Here is a 16573-nt window from a genome sequence, read left to right as displayed (position 1 = left end):
CTCTTAATTTAAACTGTTTCCCGTATTCATTCTAAAGCAGAGTGCTATTATTTGGGCTCTGCATGTGGGACAGCATTTGTGTCCAACAGCCGAACAGGTCTGTGCTTCCATGAAGTTAATTGTAGGCACACTGTTCAGTGTCCAGTTGATGTGCAGAAATTGCTTGGTGTCTTTCTTTATATATTGTGTAAGAATTTTCAGTTTGCTCCCTATAGAAAATCCATAGAAGCTGCTTGTGGCCATTTGGTTTTTTGCTTCACTCCTGTTTCCTTTCCTATATACAGTTGCGAGGACCATAGGGGGAACAGAAAAAATAAATTGCAGGTGGAAGTATGTGTTGGTTTTGCTTGACTCTTTTTATAAAAAGCAAGACAGATTTATTTCCTTTTGATCTTTTTCAGCCCTCTGTGTATGAACTAGTAAGGCAGCCTAATTTTGCCAGTTTGTCCATTATTGTGGAAGATTTCGTGAAAGATTCTGGAGCTACGTTTAGTGGTATGTCACCTTCTTGTTGTCCAGCACTTTGTTTTGTGGCTGGATTTTGCAAATGAATGTTTGTGTGCCGATTTTGCACAGCTGAACAGGATTCTGACAGGATATCTCATCTTGCATCCCTATTTCATGGATATAAACAAATACCCTAGTGGATTAGAAATGATGAGTGTTCTAAGAATAAATGCCGCAAAATACTGTGTGTGGAGAAGTAGGGCAGTACAGTACAGCACGCTGATTGCCGTGGTTGTCCATGTGTATTCTTTTACCTCATGGTAAAAGAATATGGGGTCATATGTGCTGCAGGGAAGGGTGTGTGCATTAATCTGCAGATGCACAGTCCATCCCTGCGGGGGAATGTCTCTACATAGGTAGCGTGTTGCAGCTGCTTCCTTGCTGCATGGCAGGGAGCACGTGCTCTGCCAGGAGAGGTTATGTTGTGGATTTTGGGGTTGTCTTTTATTCAAGCAAATGCTTCATTATTTAAAGCTGGAGGCAGTATACTGAGTGGTTTTGGTTGCTCTGATTAGTTGTCTTTTACCATGCAGTATCTCACTCTTAGCTAGATTTGATTTTGTAGTGTGTTCTTGTTTCATTACTAGTGGTTTCATTAATTATTATAATTAGTCAAAATATAGAAGTTTGACTTTTGAACTACAAAATCTGAAGTTCTGTCCTGTGTGGGGAAACTAGATCCATTTTTTTCCTAGGTTATTTCTGAATGTGCAGGGAAAAGTGTCATTTTCTTTTACATGCTGCTTTCTTGCAACACTGAAGAGTGACAGAGAGAATTAAATAATAAGCTATAAATGTCTCTCTTCAATTGCAGCTGTCGTTCAGCCTGCTGTTTCGTTAGGTAATTTTCTAGAATCTGTCCTTAAAGGGAACAATGAGATGCCTGTGGTATTTAAGTCATCCTTTATTTAACAGAGTAGTGCCATCTATATAAACTGATACAGTTTGAAGTGACCAGATTAGAGATTACACGCGTGGCATGATAGGAAACAGGAACAAGCTCCTAATGCCATGCATTTATTTTTCACTAAGAAGAAATGCCACTGTCTTATCAAATTGCTGTATATTCTTTGCTTAATCCTCTTCCATCCATGCCGCTGCCAGCCTGCTCTTGTGTTTTAAACGGGATCTTTATGCTTTTTGAGCGAGCTGCTGCCGCCACCTTCTGCATAATGGGTTCAGTGCTGACAGTTTTTAAAAGCTGGTGTCTCCGTGGTACCTGTTGTGACACGTATGCTTGGTTGCAGTGGTGCTGACAAAGGAAGCAAGAAGAGAAGAAGCATGTGGGGTTTGAAGGCACTTAGCCTGTATTTAGACAGTCAGTGGCTGGGAGAGGGAGAGTTGTTCATTACTGACAAAATAATGGTTCTATCTGGAATAAGGTAACTTAAAAATACTAGTTGGAGTACTCAGCAATTGCTGGTAGATGTTAACACATTGGGGTATTATAATTGGCCAGAAAATAAGTATCTTCCTGCAGGCACTTTGTAGCATGGTGATTTCAACTTTGATGTCTTACGTAAGGAGTTTATATTGTATTGCAGGGTAATTACAACTTTAAAATATATACTTTGAGGCTTTTATTATGAAAATCTCTTGATATATACACTTCACCTATCTGGTGTTAATTGAATCAGGGGACCAGTCTGGCTGTCCTTTCAGAGAGGACTTTCTAGAGACATTGTTTCAGGATCGGGGGCCCATATCTGTGGGGGTTATAGATCAACATAGCAGTCACCCAGCAAATCTGTCTGATCAAAATAGTTACTTTCTGTGTTAGTTCTGTCAGAGATGTGATGCCGAAACTGAAGTAGTGTTCGCTAACACAATGCTTGTTGGTTTTTCTCCTGCATTTAGCCAGCAGCCCGGATGCTGTGCATGTTGTGCTGGACAGGCACCTGGTGACAGGTCAGAATGAGAATTCCACTCTTCCTGCGGTCCAGAATCTTCTTATTCTTTGCAACCTCAGGTGAGGCAATATGGGAGATAAGAACTAGGAACAGATAGTGGGGAGCATCTTCTAGTTTCAGGAATATCGTCCTCCGAAATAATTTTTTATTTTCCTTGGTTAACAGCTGAAGTGCGTGTCATCTTTGACCTAGCTATTAGGTCGGTTATGTCTTCTGGTAAAAAGCATTTGTGATTATTTAAAAAAGTAGATAAGGTAAAATGGGTTGAGAAAGGCACGGCTATCTAGGATTGGTAAAGTAAAATGCAGACTAGGCTCCACTAAACATTTCTGTTAAGAAAAACATCTCTTGCATGTTGTTCTTTCTGCTTTGGCAAGTTAGCATTTAGTCAGCTGTGGTTTAGGATTCTGGGAATGAACAGATTTAATTTCTTTGATAATGGCTTGGCTGTTTGACTCTTTCATCTTGTCATATAGAAGAACACATCTAAATAACCACAAAAATCTTCTTTTGCTCAGGTGAATGTGTGTTAGAAGTCCTTTCCTGGCTGTGGACTAACAGGTCGTGTCATGTTTGGATGTGTTTCATTCAGCAGGAAATGAAGGAGCGGGTCTCTTTGCAAATAGGATGGATGAAGAGCCAGCAGGCTAAGGATTTTCTTGTCTGTTAAATGGAAAAAACATCCCTCTAAAATTCTGTTTTGGACTCTGAAGTGACTGTGACAGTGAAGTGGCAATGTCAGGTTTTGCATGTGTAGAGTGAATGAAGGTTGTGAATAAGAAAACTTTGAAGTGCATCACACTTCAGAAGTAACCTTGCCTTTTTGTTGCTACATCTTTTTTCACCGCTTCTCTCTAGACCCTTAATTTACAGATGTGGGAACTGTGTCTTGTTTGAGGGGGGAAAAAAAAAGTTGGTGCTATGAATACAAATTGCTGAAGCTGAAGACCCTGCTCTAGGCTCATCATTAGTAACTCTGCCCCAAAGAGGACTTGGAAGTCTGTGAACCATCTGGCGTTTGCATTTCAAATCTCAAAATCTACACCTAGACTTTCCTTGAAATGCCATTTCAGATGTGTTCCCACCTTTCTTTTGGTAGGTCACTAAGTTACACTGTCTGAACTCTGAATGTGTCTGGGACACTTGGATATACTTGGAATAGGATGGAAAATGCTTAGCTGAACTCGGAATAAGGCAGAACCAGTTGTTTGAAGGCAGCTCACTGTGGTGATACTGTGAGCATAACGTGCCCTTGTTTTCTTCCTTGCCTGTTCACATTATTGGACTTCTGTTTAAAAAGTTTGCTCAGCTGTTTTCAAATGGTCTTCTAACTGGTTATCTGTCCTTCTTTGTGGTGCTTATGTTAAGATTTTTGTTCTCTTCGGGGTGTTTGAAATATTTCTCTCTGACAAGTACATTGCGGTTGTCTTAACTGGAATTTTATGGACAAAAGAAGAAAAAATGTAGGCGGCTAATGTAGACCACGTCTTCTGAGGAAACAACTGTAAGATGAAATCTGGCCTTATCTTTCTGTTTGAGCAACAGATATGGCTTGAAGTTGAGCATGGTAAGGAATAATGAGACCAAAAATATTTTCTGCTGTTTCAGGCTTAAACACACTAAATCTATGGGAAAGTAGGCAGATGAGCATTTTTCCTTCACTCTTGGAATTGAGGGCAACATTTCTGCAGTGCTCTGAAGGAAAGGACCTTTGTGGTTGCATTATTTATTTTTTTTAAATGGGATAATACAATATATTGGTTATAACCAGTCATCAAGCAGAGGAATTCTATGTCTTTTCTGTAGAAATTCAATTTTTTAGTTCTGTCTCAAGAATTCATTGTGATTTTAAAAGATAATCTGCTATGGGATTTGTTGGGTCTTCTACTGTTATATTCTGGAGCCCAGCTTATGGATTTTTGCCTTTGATAAAAATTAAAATTAGAATTTGAAATTAAAATTGGGCTTTGATAGAAATGAAATATCAAATAGCTTTGATAGCTTAAATCCTCATTCCTGACAAGTTGTTTTAGGGATTTGTTGACCTCTGTCACAATCAGGGCATACTTTCCGTCTGGAGTTCTGGTGGGCTGTCTGCTGAAATGATGTGGAAAGTTTTTGTATTTGTACTGCAGTAGTATGTGGAATTAGGGTCATATTGTGTTGAACACTGTGCACCTACAGCAAGGAGACGCGCTCTGCCACTAAAAGCTTTATTTAAATAGAGGAGGTGAAGCTTCATGCCCTAGCCTCCATCAATTGCCTGAGGGGGGGAACGTAGTGGGGCTGGGGTCAGGTATTTGGGGTCCTGACCAAGGTGGGTGTAATTTATGTGGCTTCTCAGGTGGGGGAGCTCTACCACACCTGATCTAACACCTGACTGCAGCTGCATAGCAAAGTCTTGTTTCTGTCATGGGAATCTGAGAGCCTACAAGTCTGTATTACCTTTGGGACTGTGCTTCTGTGTGATGTTGTCAAAAATCACTAGATCTTTCATTGTCTGCCTTTAAAAACAGAATATTGCTGTCTACCCCGTGTCCTGTTTTTATTCCTTAATTGCGAAGTTCTGTCCAGGCTCATTGATAAGCTGCCAGGTGAACAAACAGTATTCAGATCATTACAGGCTTTGATCGGTTCTCTATTGTAGTATTTTCCTTATTTTGTGGCATCCAGGACCTGTTGGAACTGCTCTGTTTGTGCCTGCATCAGGAAGTACACAGATGTACAAAGTACACCGCCTTTAGATTTTTGCAACGCTTCCTTGTTCTTCTCATGTGGGAGCAGATAAAGAGGAGTTACAGTGTGTAGCTTATTTTTTTTTCGCATCACATGCCCATTTCTATCTCCTCAGTAATCTAAACTGTCCCCAGTGTTGGAGCTGCTCTTGCGAAATGGAGGGAGAATTGCGTGATCCAGCAGGAAGGGGCTGGAGAGGTGATGTGTGCCAGCGCGTGTGCCTGCAGTCTGCTGCTGGGGTTGATGAGAAGGGTGCTGGCTGTGTGGATGTGGCCCAACTTCTAGCAATAAGGCAAAATTAATTTCGTCAAACAATCCTCCCTCTCATGTGGATGGTGGGCCGGCATTGTGTTGTCTTTAGAAATTATGCTGACACATTGTGAGCAATTAGTGATGACAGCTCTTCTGATTTCTCATACAGTATGACCAATTTTAGCCAGGGATTGGAAAAAATAATTCTAAAATTGTGGGAAAAGAAGATCAAATTAAAATCAAAATCACGTGGAGCTGTTTAATGTCTTACCAGATACCTTCAGGAAAGTTTTATTCTGTTTATTTTGATGGGGTGTTACGTCAGCGGATTAAAATGTGAAGGGAGTATCTATAACTTTTGCTCGTTATCATTTGATTTCTTTACCATATGCATACAGAATTAATTGCACTGTTAGTTGAGAATGATATATAGATAGTTCATAACCTTTCATAAGTTTTCATTTAGTTCTTTGTGTTGAAAAGCTTTCAGTGCAGTGGCAAACTTGACTCCACAAAGATTTTCAACAACGCATCAGGCCATTTCTGTTACTCCTGTTTATTTTGAAACTAGAAGCATCAGGGTTGAAGTACAGGCTTCAAAGGCAACCGTATGTGTATAGCTTGGGGTATTGTAGCAGACTTCCCCGCTTTAGTTCCATGTTAACTTTGTTCCGCAAATATAACACTTGATGGTTTTGGTATTTTGGTTTTTTTTAATCTTTTGTTTAAAAGGTGTTTACATCAACTAAAATAATGAAGTGACATTACGGGAAGAGTAATGATTTTTGGATAAGTCTTGCATTTTAAACTTTGTCTGTGAAGAACTGGAATACTTTGGTTTCTATCTTCTGTGCTGCGCTTCCTTCCTGGTCGATCCGAGCAGCAGCCCAGTGAAGTACCACATCCCAGGCGTCTGAGGAGCGATATGTATCCTGAGTTTGTTTTCCATCACTTGATTTAAAATGTCACGTCTTAAAATGGCAGGTATTCTCCTCTCCCTGGTTGTAAGACTACAGCACTCGCACTGCTCAGTGGCCCAATTTTAAATACTTTTCTTACCCAATTATGCATAATGAGACTGTGACAGATAGCAGCAGCTGGGTTTTTTGGGGGTTGTTAACATAGATGAGAAATGTTGCTGCTTATTGCCTTGTGCCTGTTGAGCTTTTTCAGTGTCCTAGCTTGTTGGTGCAATTAGTGTTTTCTCTGTTTCACCACCATGCGTGCTAATCTTTAAAGTTAATTTGAATGTAAAGATCTATGTTCATGATCCATCTAGTGATGTGGGTGAGAAATCACGTATAACTGACTTGAACTGGTGAGAAATCAGCTAGAGGCAATGTCCTGAGTCCTCAAAACATGCCAGCTCTCAACACTGATTTAGCACTTGTTCTGCAGCGTGATGCTTTCCCCCTCTTCCTGGCTTGAGTGCAGCAATTGGAACACTGCAGGGAGGACAAGCTTTTGGCAATGCTTGCAAATACTTGGTGTTTCACTGTCTTTGTGACCAGCTCTTTATAGAGAATTCTGGCATTTAAACCACATGATGGGCCCTTTTGTCCCAAAGCCAGAAACTGCTTCTCAAACAAATTGAAAGCTTCAAATCCTGGAGATTTTCAACCCATGCAAATCCTCATTTTTTTCAGTGTTGCCCTCTGGAGTGCTTGGTGCTTTGGTCCTAAGGATGTTATCAGCCAGGCTTATTTCCTTAGAAATATTTCTGTTCCTAGGAACATCCAGCTGCTGAGTTGTTTTATTTAGGGAACCGCACACAAGAAGAGTGTTACATCTTGTCTCGGCTTAATGTATGGGAGCATATTCTGTATTTTCCTCTGATTTTCTTCTGGGCAGACATTGAAGTATCTGCTGGAAGCATTGGAGTGCCTCTGCAATACATGGTGCAGAAAAATTTTTGGGATTAATCCAAAGGGACAAGGGCCTTTCTCAGATGATTTATCCCTAGGATAATCTTTACAGCAGTTGGCTCACAGCTGTAAAGAAACATTCCTGTATTGCACCCCCACAAAGGACTTCACCAACAAGAAGACAACACGTGTCACTGCATCCCAGCACCGCACCCCCACTAAAGCTGTGTAGTTGGTCCCTGCAGGAAAGACAGGTCCTCGTAAATGAATCTCTAAGGACTAATTTTAAAGCGAAACTCTGCATTGGGAGGCTGAAAATAAATGAATTTACTTCCTGTGTCAGATGTGTGGATCCTACTGCCTGTTTTCCCAAGAGCTCTGCTCTCCTTTACCCTTGCACCCTTGTTTCAAGAATACAGGAGGTACTGGGAGTAACTGTTGGGAGCAGTGGCCTCTCTCCCTCGGCACATCGGGTTGTGGAATGCAAGAGGGAGCTGAAGGAGGAAAGAAAAGCGTTTGGGTGTGGGTTCCTCCCCCCACAAGCTTTGTGTGTTTGCATAGAGCTGGAGGATGAAATTGGAGACCTGTCACCCCAAGGGAAGGCTGATAACCTTGTGTTTGTGCTCATTAATTAATTACTTCTCTGGGAATCTTGGCAAGGAAGAGGTGCTGTGGGATGGTGCTGCCTCCCCACAAGGTGGTGTTAGTGCTCTAGGCACTTTCTCCTCAGCCACCAGCAAACTCCATCCCCAAACACCAAGCACAAAGCTGTAACTTTCCTCTTGCTGCTTCCCAAGAAGGGTCTGCCGCTTCTGTGCACCTGTGCTGGCAGGAGGGGAAACCTGGGACACCACCCAGGGCTATGGTATAGCAAAATGCACATCAGCACAGAGTTACATACATTAAGCTGTGCTGTAAGCAACAAGCTACTCCTGCAGCTTTCCAGTAATCTGTGACCATAAGGTCTGCTCTCCCATGCTCCTTTTCTTAGGAAGATGAGGGCAGTGTAGTTAGAAATCATGTCATGAAAGCCTTAATCCTTTGTCATCCCCTAAAACATTGTGTGCTAATGCTACCCTGCATGCTTTCCTTAGAAATTTTCCCTACTCAGCATCACTAAACCCTCCCTCTTTCTCCCCAAAGGTCTCCACTTTGCAGTTTTTCTTTGTGTAAAGCCAAGGGCTGACCCTGAATTGTAGCAGATTCTATTAAGTTTTTAATTTCAAATCTTGAACAACTGAGTGAAATTTAAATAGGTGTGCTGCCACTGAAGGGGAGTTTGAGCCTGTGGGGTTGCTCTGGCCTCTTGATCTCCTAGATCAAACACCAGCAATATTAACTGGAGTCACATATCCCTGGGAATAAGAGGAAGGACTCGTATTGCTCAGGTGCTGCAGAGGTGAAGTTGAATTCCTAGTTTAGGCGCAACATCCCTAGCCATTAGTGCAATGTAATGCCAGTCTGAGTCATGTGGACTGTAGCAAGGTAAGAGTTCCCTCTGCTTCCCAGAAATGCTATGTTTCCTTAGACAAAATTGCCTGGAGGGTGTGTGGATTTCACAGGACAAATGGGAGACCCCTTTGCAAATACTCACTTTGCATGATCCAAATACACCTGAGCTCAGGCTGTAACCTAGATCCCAGCGGTAAAGTAAAAACAAAGTCAAAAAACCAAAGGTCAGATGGTAAGCTTCCTTCGCTTATACTGAAATGAAAATTGAGCAGCAGAGCAGTGGCCTTTGCCGGTCCTCGCCCTGGCAGCATAGTGGCCATTAAACACGCAGAAGCCTGAAAGAGCCTCCTGCAGTCGCTGTTTTCCCAGGAGATGTTCACAGATGCTGTGCGGATGTCCTCAGTGAGGCCACGTCTGTGCAGCCCTGAGGGACCGGGGACACGCAAGTCCCTTATCCTGCAGAAAGGCAAGAAAACAGTCGGATGCCAAGGGTCATGGCATGTTCACATCGGAACTGGCCTCCTGCAGGGACCGCAGAAGCAAAGCAGCCCTGCCACTGGGTTAGAGTCACAAATTGCTTGCCCTTTCTTTGCTTTCTGGATGGTGGAGGGGTTTTACTTATTTTCCCAGTGGAAATTTTCTCTTCAAATACAAATGCTATACAGATACAGCAGATTCATGAGCTATGTGAAATTAAATTTGTGCAAAACATACAAAAGAGAAACAAAAGTAAAAAGGAGAACACTAGTGTTCTTTCAGACAATTGTTAGTGTTGATCTAAGGAGGAATTATCCAGGAGGACAAAACCTATCTGGTGTGTCTCAGTTTCAAGATGTGTTTGGGTGTCCTCGAGGGAAGCCTCTACCTGTGCATTCAAGGAGAGAGAGGAATGGTTGTGCTGCTAAATCTCTGTTCTATTATTTTCCAGTACAAAAGCAGTTAAATCCGTATCAAATAATTGGGCAGAATCATATCATAAGGTAAAAATTATATTCCGTGGCTCCTTGGAGGTCAGCAGCTTCTTTACACCTTTTGCCCTTGGACTGGCTGCTTTACCTAACTTGTCCCTCCAAAACTTCCTGATCCTTTTACTTCCACGTCGGCAACAGGAAAGCTAAGTTGATCTGAGCTGCCAGTGAATTAATAGTTACTTGTGTAGACTTAAACTACTGATTGCTGCATGGTACATCTGAAACTGAGCCACGTGTTTTGATTTTAACCCCCAACGTCTCAAGCCGTGCCATGGGCTGGAGCCGTGGCAAGGACTGGTTTTTTTATAATGTATCTGTGTGTCGGGAGCTCTTACAACAAGGCTCTTTGCTTTTACCTGTGTTCCCTTAGGATGAATAATAAAATGTGCCATAGGGAGACCAGAGCTGAGCTTGGCGTTATCTGTCTTCTATTTTTTTTAATTAACTTGCTGCAAATTGCACTTTTATGTCGAACACATTTCCGCAACTGAATATGACAAACCTTTTAAGCCAAGAAGCAGAAAAATCACTGAAATTGGATATTTTGTATTTTGTCTTTGAAATATACCTAATATTTATTTTTAAAGTCTGCATGAAAAACCCAGGATGCAAAATGTTGCATTGACCCCAAATAAAAGGTATTTCAGCTTTTTACTTCCATTTATCCTGCTTCATGTAAGTCCCAAATTTATTTGTTTCATGATTTGCATGTTTTGTGTGTGGGATTTCTTCCAATTCTGTGAGCAAACCAGAAATCATTTATTTGCCAGCTGTGTTCTGTGCTCCCAAGCTGGACTGTCTGCCCAGTCTGTTAAACGAAGTTTGCTTTCTCCTGGGGGTTTGTTTTCTTAATTATATTTCTGCCACTTACTTCCCTGCCTGAGAATGACAATGAAAATAAGAGTTCGAAGTGTGCATTTCGATCACTTGCTGAGCAGTCTGCTGGTGTTGGAGGCTCTAACATTTTCATGAATGTTTTTCTGTTGCAGGAATACTCCGGGACTCTGATATGTGCCAAGATCTCTGCAATCAGGGACTACTTGCACAGAAACGTGCAGGATCCTGCTGCGTAGGCAAGACCCACGCATTTGGGGAGATACAGTACTGTTTCCTCTTGGCATCCGGGAATGGAGGATAGAGAGGACGTCCTTCCCCAGCCTGGTATGCCAGCAGACTCCCTGCAGTTGCAGGAGGTGTCTGTAAACTCAGCTGTGGGTTTGCCCCCCACCATGGCTGGCCTGCATGTTATCGACATGGTTGCCCAGCCAGTCCCCCCCTCAGCCCAACCCAGAGAAATTCCTGCTTTGCTTGAAGAGTGGGGTCTCTCTCTCTGACCGCCTCACACAGCAAACTACAAGCTGACGTGTACGTGCGGTTTGTAGCACTCAGTAGCCTTAACCTAGGCTCTGATGCTTAGACGACGCACACCCGGAGGAAGCGTACTGCAGACGTTTGGCCCGTGAGGAGTGGGCTTGAGGGCAGCCCTCTGTGCTGGCTCTTCTGGCGTGGGGCTGGGGAAGCCCAGGTGAAGCCCATCTTGTGGGGAGGGCTCAGGTGTAGAGCAGGTGGTAAAGGAAGGCTTTCTGGCCCAAAAGGTTGGAAAGGTTTAGTCTTTGTGGCTGGGAAGTAGTACTGGCTCTGGGTGTGTTTAATAAAGGGTAAGGGCATTTTTAAAACAAGGTTTTAAGACTGTGTTGGTTCTTTGGGATTTCTCCACACACGCGTTTCATTTGTCCCTGCTTGCTGATTCTAAGCTTGTCCTTGTGGCTGTGATAGCTAAAATCCTTTCTGGGAGACAACGGGCTTCTCCTGCTCCTGATTTCTTAATCTGAGGACGTATGGGGATCTGGGAAGCCACTAGGAGGAGATTGTAAACTGGAAGAGATATCTTCATCCCCCAGAGGTGAAGCTGAGGAATAGTTATGGCATAAAGGTGCTTTGTGTGACTGGATAAACAGAAGTATAGGCTGAAGGTTTATGTTGGTTGGTTTGCTCTGTTTCAGGATGGATGTGGACGTTGTACATCAGTCACCTCACAACGTCCAGCCTGGACTGAAGAGAAAAGGCCTCTGTGCCGAAGTGGGAAACTGCAGCTGCTACCAGAGCAGGTAAGGGATCCTGTGACAGTGAACATTTTAAGCATAACTTGTTCATCTCCTGCCGGACCACGTGGCTGTAGGTAAACGGAATAAGGTTTGACTGTTACTGAGGCACCTTTCCCTGCCTCCTCTTCCCCTTTCACGGCAGTATTTTATTGTCTCTAGAGCGACTTTTGGAATGCTTCAGAGTTTTGTGAACCCCATGGTGTTACTGATGCTGGCCAGCTGTGCCCCAGCTATGTGAGGTGACGGATCCCATGGCTCTGCTGGTGGTGTGAGGGTGCAGGGCACTTGCCTTCCCCAGGAGGAAGAAGGGGTATTTCTCACAGAGCCTCAAAGCCTCCGACAGCCCAGCTTCACGGGAGCAAGCCCCCAAATTCTGCATGCCTGAATGCCCACCTTTTCCCATGGTGCAAGGCCGGTTGCTCACAGAGACGTGCGGTGTTACCAGCTCAGCAGGGCTCAGTACAGACGATTCCAGAGCAGAAAGCTTTTACTGGGGTCTTCATTCCCCAAGCGACCAACTTTAATCTATTAGTATTTTAGGGCTGACTGGGAGATACTTTTAGAAAAAAATGTTAGTTTCTTTCTGACTGAGAAAGCTGCAGAACAAAGAGGCTTTGGGGAAAGTGAAAGAGCAGCAATTTGTCAGCCAGACCTTGCCTAGAAGAGACCAGTCCAGCATATTTGTTGCTTTGAGCTACCAGTTACCCGTGCGACAGTAAGGATGTGGGTACCCTCTTCTAAGACTTCCCTGAATTCTCATCCCGTGATGGTTCATCCCTGTCACGGACAGGGCTTTTGTCCTAGTAATCATAAACCAAAATCCAGGATGTGAGACATGATTTAAAATACGACATATACACAGGATGGCATTTGCATTTCAGTCTATTGGTGTGTACCAGCAACCTACACAGGGGCTTTGATTAAGCAATGGGTCCATAATACCATATGCTTGGAGAAGTTTAAGGAGTCTCTGTTGGACTTCTTTTATAGTAAGAGGGAAAGATACAAAACAGGGACACACCTGGGTTGTCTTCTCACGGGTGGAGGACTCCAGGCTAAAAGAGGATCCTAGATATGAGAGGTGCATAGGGAATGTACTCCCCAAGGGCAGCAGGATTATCCACAGAGGAGAGACCAGGCACCTTCCGGCCATTTCGTGAGCTATTGGGGAGCCACAGAGATCAGGGACACAGCTTTCAGATGGGAATGCCTTGATTGCCGAGTGAAGCGCAGGATGGAGGGGTCTGGCAAGTCAGCTTATGTTGCTGGTGTCAGTCCATGGACCAGAGTAGCTGCTTCCTCCCCTCTGGGCTATTTAAGGGCTTGGAGTTGGACTTTGCACAGATCTTTGGGCTCCGATTAATACAACTCTCACAAGCTCAGTGGGGAAGGGAGGCTGGTGGTTTGCCAGGCTTATGACGTTGTTAAATCGTAAATGAGAAAGGATCCAGAGCTGCGCTCCACACTGCGGATCAGCAGAAGAGTCGGAGAGCTGTCTGTGGTCACTATCGAAAGGCAGGCTAAGGATTCACAGATGGTGGAGGAGGTTCAGTTAGCGGTCACGTCCCTGCATCTTCCTGGTGCTGGAGGAGATTGCTAGGGAGGCAGCAGTGTCAGAAAAAAAAGCCCACATTTAAAAGCTCTGTAGAGCACTTGGTAGGACTGGGGAAAAGATGAAAGCAGCTCTCAGGTGAATGAGTGTGTATTTTTTAAATTTTTGTCTTTTAAGAAGAAAAGTGGCTTGCCAGAGGTGACTCCAAATGTTGCAGCGTGACACAGCACCTGGACACATGGGTCACGCTTATCTATGTAAGGGGATGGCATCTTCAGGAGCTGGGCATCAGTCCCTTGCTGACCTGTGCTGTGATGCTGTGAGTGTGCAAAAAGCAAATTTGCCGGGGGGGCGAACATTTTCAGGCAGTCTAAAAGCTACTTCTGGATTTGACCCTTTTTCAGTAGCAGCTAAAGCCTGGGGCAGATGCAGGGAAGTGACTGTACCTCCAACGCACAGCGGAGCTGTTTCAAGAAACTGGCGTGTAGCTCTCCATGTTCTTCTGCAGAAAAGAGACATGTTGGTGCTCCAGGGCTCTCTGACAGCACTGCATTCCCTTGGAATTATTTTTTTTTTAATGCCAAATAGGTACGAATCTCAGGAGAATGACTCAGCTAAAACAATCAACAAAAAGGTTCCTGTTGATACCAGTGGGCTGGTAAATGCAAAGCTCAGACAGACAGATGGTCCTTCTGTGTTGCTTCTAGAATGAAGCTGCTCTGAGGACAGAGCAGCCGGGGGTCAGTGCTAACTCAGCTTCACGCAGCTTCTCTGCGGTATAATCGTGCCTGAACCCTTCCACCTGTAAGAATGCAGTAGCAGCCTAAAATACCTCCTAATTCCTTTGCTAAGAAGTCAGGCATTAGGACGTGCTTGTGTTGGTGTAAGACAAGTCGTGGCAGGCTGAGAATCATCCACCCATCCAGGTGAAGTTAGAGCCTGTAGAGGGGTTTATCGCCTGTCAGCGAACGTGAGGAAGAAAGATCCATTTTTCAGGGAGACCAGCAACAGCTCCAGTTCTTCCTCTTCAGAATATGGGAAACGCTTGAGCTCTTCGTCACTGACACTGTGTTTAATGTTCCCCCCTTTGCTAGATTAAGTAGGCTTGTTGCTGTGGGGAAATGTTTTTGTGTGGCTGAGGATCCCCATCCTACCCTGTCATCTGTTCTGATTGTTGTAACAGCGGTTTTTAGAAAACATGTCGAAGCGCCTGCTCGTGAGTTGTGTTGTCTTTCCAAAGCAATCTCTGGTTGTTCTGGCTTGCCATGGGTCTCGCTGCTCTGTCATCTGTGTAGCTGTCAGCGCTGTGCAGCTTGATGAAAGCTGTCCCAGGGAAATGCAATTCTGGACCAGCTGAAAGCCTCATTCTCTTACCCGAGGAAGTCATGGCTTCATACTTTTGTAACTGTTAACAGTTGGAGCCGAACTTGCCGGTTTCGGAAATCGTGGTCTGCTAAGAAGCTAGACCTCTCTTTGTCTCATGCTCTGGAGCAGAAAACCTGTTGAGAAAGCTGGATCCAAAGCCTACAGGCTCATCCTTGAAGTTCTTTTCAGCAGGATACAAATGCTCTGTTGACAGTTTGTAAGGACTGTAGCGATCTAAATCGCAGCGCGCGCTGACTTGCAATGGTAGGTCAGATGGCTGTGTGGTGGTGTAGGGAGGTGGGGACAGGGTAAAGCTTTTAATGCTGGCTTGGCTTTTGAAAGGAAGGGAAAGAGGTCACTTCCCTCTGGATAGCTTGGTTTCTACCCCGGCCTGCTTCTCACCGCTCCCTACAGCTGAGAGCAGAGAGGTCTGGGTCAGTCCCCTGAGGCAGCTTCGTCTCTGGTTAGACTGGCATCATTCCCAGTGCTGCGTGGGGCAGGTCACCGCACAGACGCGTCTGGCAGGGTTCTGTCCTCAGACCTGCGCCTGGCTGGTGAGCACAGAGCCCGCTGTCCCTGCGGCTGACACAGTGGTTCCCAGGTTGTTACGGCAGTGTCCTCACAATGGTGCTGCTGTGTCACACTGACGTTAGTGATCAGATGTTCCCTTGGCTTGTTTTCTTTCTATTATTCAAGCTGGATATAGCGTGTGTGTATAAATATTGTAGCCTTAGTGATATTTTTTTTTTTTTTTTAATTAAGAGGTTAAGTTCAGGCAACTCTAGCAGGAAATGGTTAATTGTGTCTACATATAAACAGGAACCTCCTGTCTACTCTTGATGGAACTGGACCTATATAAACTAATAAGACATATTAGTCTTAATGAAATACAGCATGAAATGTAATCGGATGCGTCCCAACTTAATAGAAGAGCCCTGTAATTGGTAAGTGCTGTGTTAGAATTAGGTCATTCCTGAGGGAGGCTGCCACACAGCTCTTCCTCTTTTCCAAAAGCAGCAACTTGAGAACAATGAGGAAAGGAGGGGATGACAGAACTTAAAAAAACACCACCAAAAAAAACCACACAAAAAACCAAAACACAAACCAACACCCACACAAACCCCCCACAAAATCCCCAAAGACGAACCCCCTTCCTCTGTGAGGTAGGGTTGGCAGCAGTTCCATGACTGTTGCATAAAGAAAAGCAGTAACTCCTCCAAAGACAATATACAAAGCTCTTAGCAGCTGATCTTGAGTTGTATCCACATGTTCACTCTGTCAGCTCACATTAACCAATTGTCGAGTTATTTATTAACTGCTTGAGAGACTTAGTTACTTAATTTTGAAACTGTAGCCTTCAGTAACATCCAGGGTAGTTGTAGCTTATACCTGTGTTGTAATCCCAGTGGCATTTTTAGCTTCAATCAATTCCATGTTCTTGCTGTTACCTTGCGTTGGGCTCTTAGGTAAGTGGTAAACAGAACTGGTATTTGATAAAATTCCTAAAAATTGCTTATGATACAGCTTCCCCCCCCTCCCGTTAAAAAGCCTTGACATAGTAATTATGATGACATTCACCAGGTTTGGCAACCAGTAAGTCCCTACTGCTTGGTAGCCCTACAGCCACCTTGGCTGCAGAAAGAGGACAGGAAGAGACTGGAGTCCAGTTGGTTTAGTGTATTTTATATATATATATACGCTATATATATGTATGCATCTCAGATAAGAGTACTTGGGGGTTTTGTACCAAGGTCGTCTTTTGAAGCCTCTCTCTTCTCTTTAATGACAACAAGACAGCATGAAAGACAAAACTGTTTTCTTAATGTGTTAGGAATGTAGACTTAGTTAGGAATTTAAT

At 43.9% G+C, this 16573-nt stretch overlaps 1 protein-coding gene across 7 annotated transcripts in view; it reads left to right on the top strand.

Moving 5' to 3' along the window:
- Positions 1 to 16573, top strand: part of GATD1 (glutamine amidotransferase class 1 domain containing 1) — a 91356-nt gene that overhangs the window by 4171 nt on the left and 70612 nt on the right. For 2 of the 7 annotated variants that reach the window (XM_054198768.1, XM_054198767.1), the window contains exons 6-9: positions 402 to 495; positions 2365 to 2476; positions 10683 to 10854; positions 11697 to 11801. In XM_054198768.1, coding sequence (XP_054054743.1) covers positions 402 to 495; positions 2365 to 2476; positions 10683 to 10701 — 225 coding nt within the window. In that variant the 3' untranslated portion in view covers positions 10702 to 10854; positions 11697 to 11801. Of the gene's footprint in view, positions 1 to 401; positions 496 to 2364; positions 2477 to 2935; positions 10652 to 10682; positions 10855 to 11696; positions 16520 to 16573 lie in introns of those variants that run through there. The other 5 variants (XM_054198766.1, XM_054198764.1, XM_054198770.1 and 2 more) reach the window with 5 other exon arrangements.

Source organism: Rissa tridactyla, chromosome 4 (genome assembly GCF_028500815.1).
Source record: "Rissa tridactyla isolate bRisTri1 chromosome 4, bRisTri1.patW.cur.20221130, whole genome shotgun sequence".
In the NCBI taxonomy this organism is placed as follows: domain Eukaryota; kingdom Metazoa; phylum Chordata; class Aves; order Charadriiformes; family Laridae; genus Rissa; species Rissa tridactyla.
Note: the sequence above shows the minus strand (reverse complement) of the source record. Positions and strands in the feature narration are given on the sequence as shown.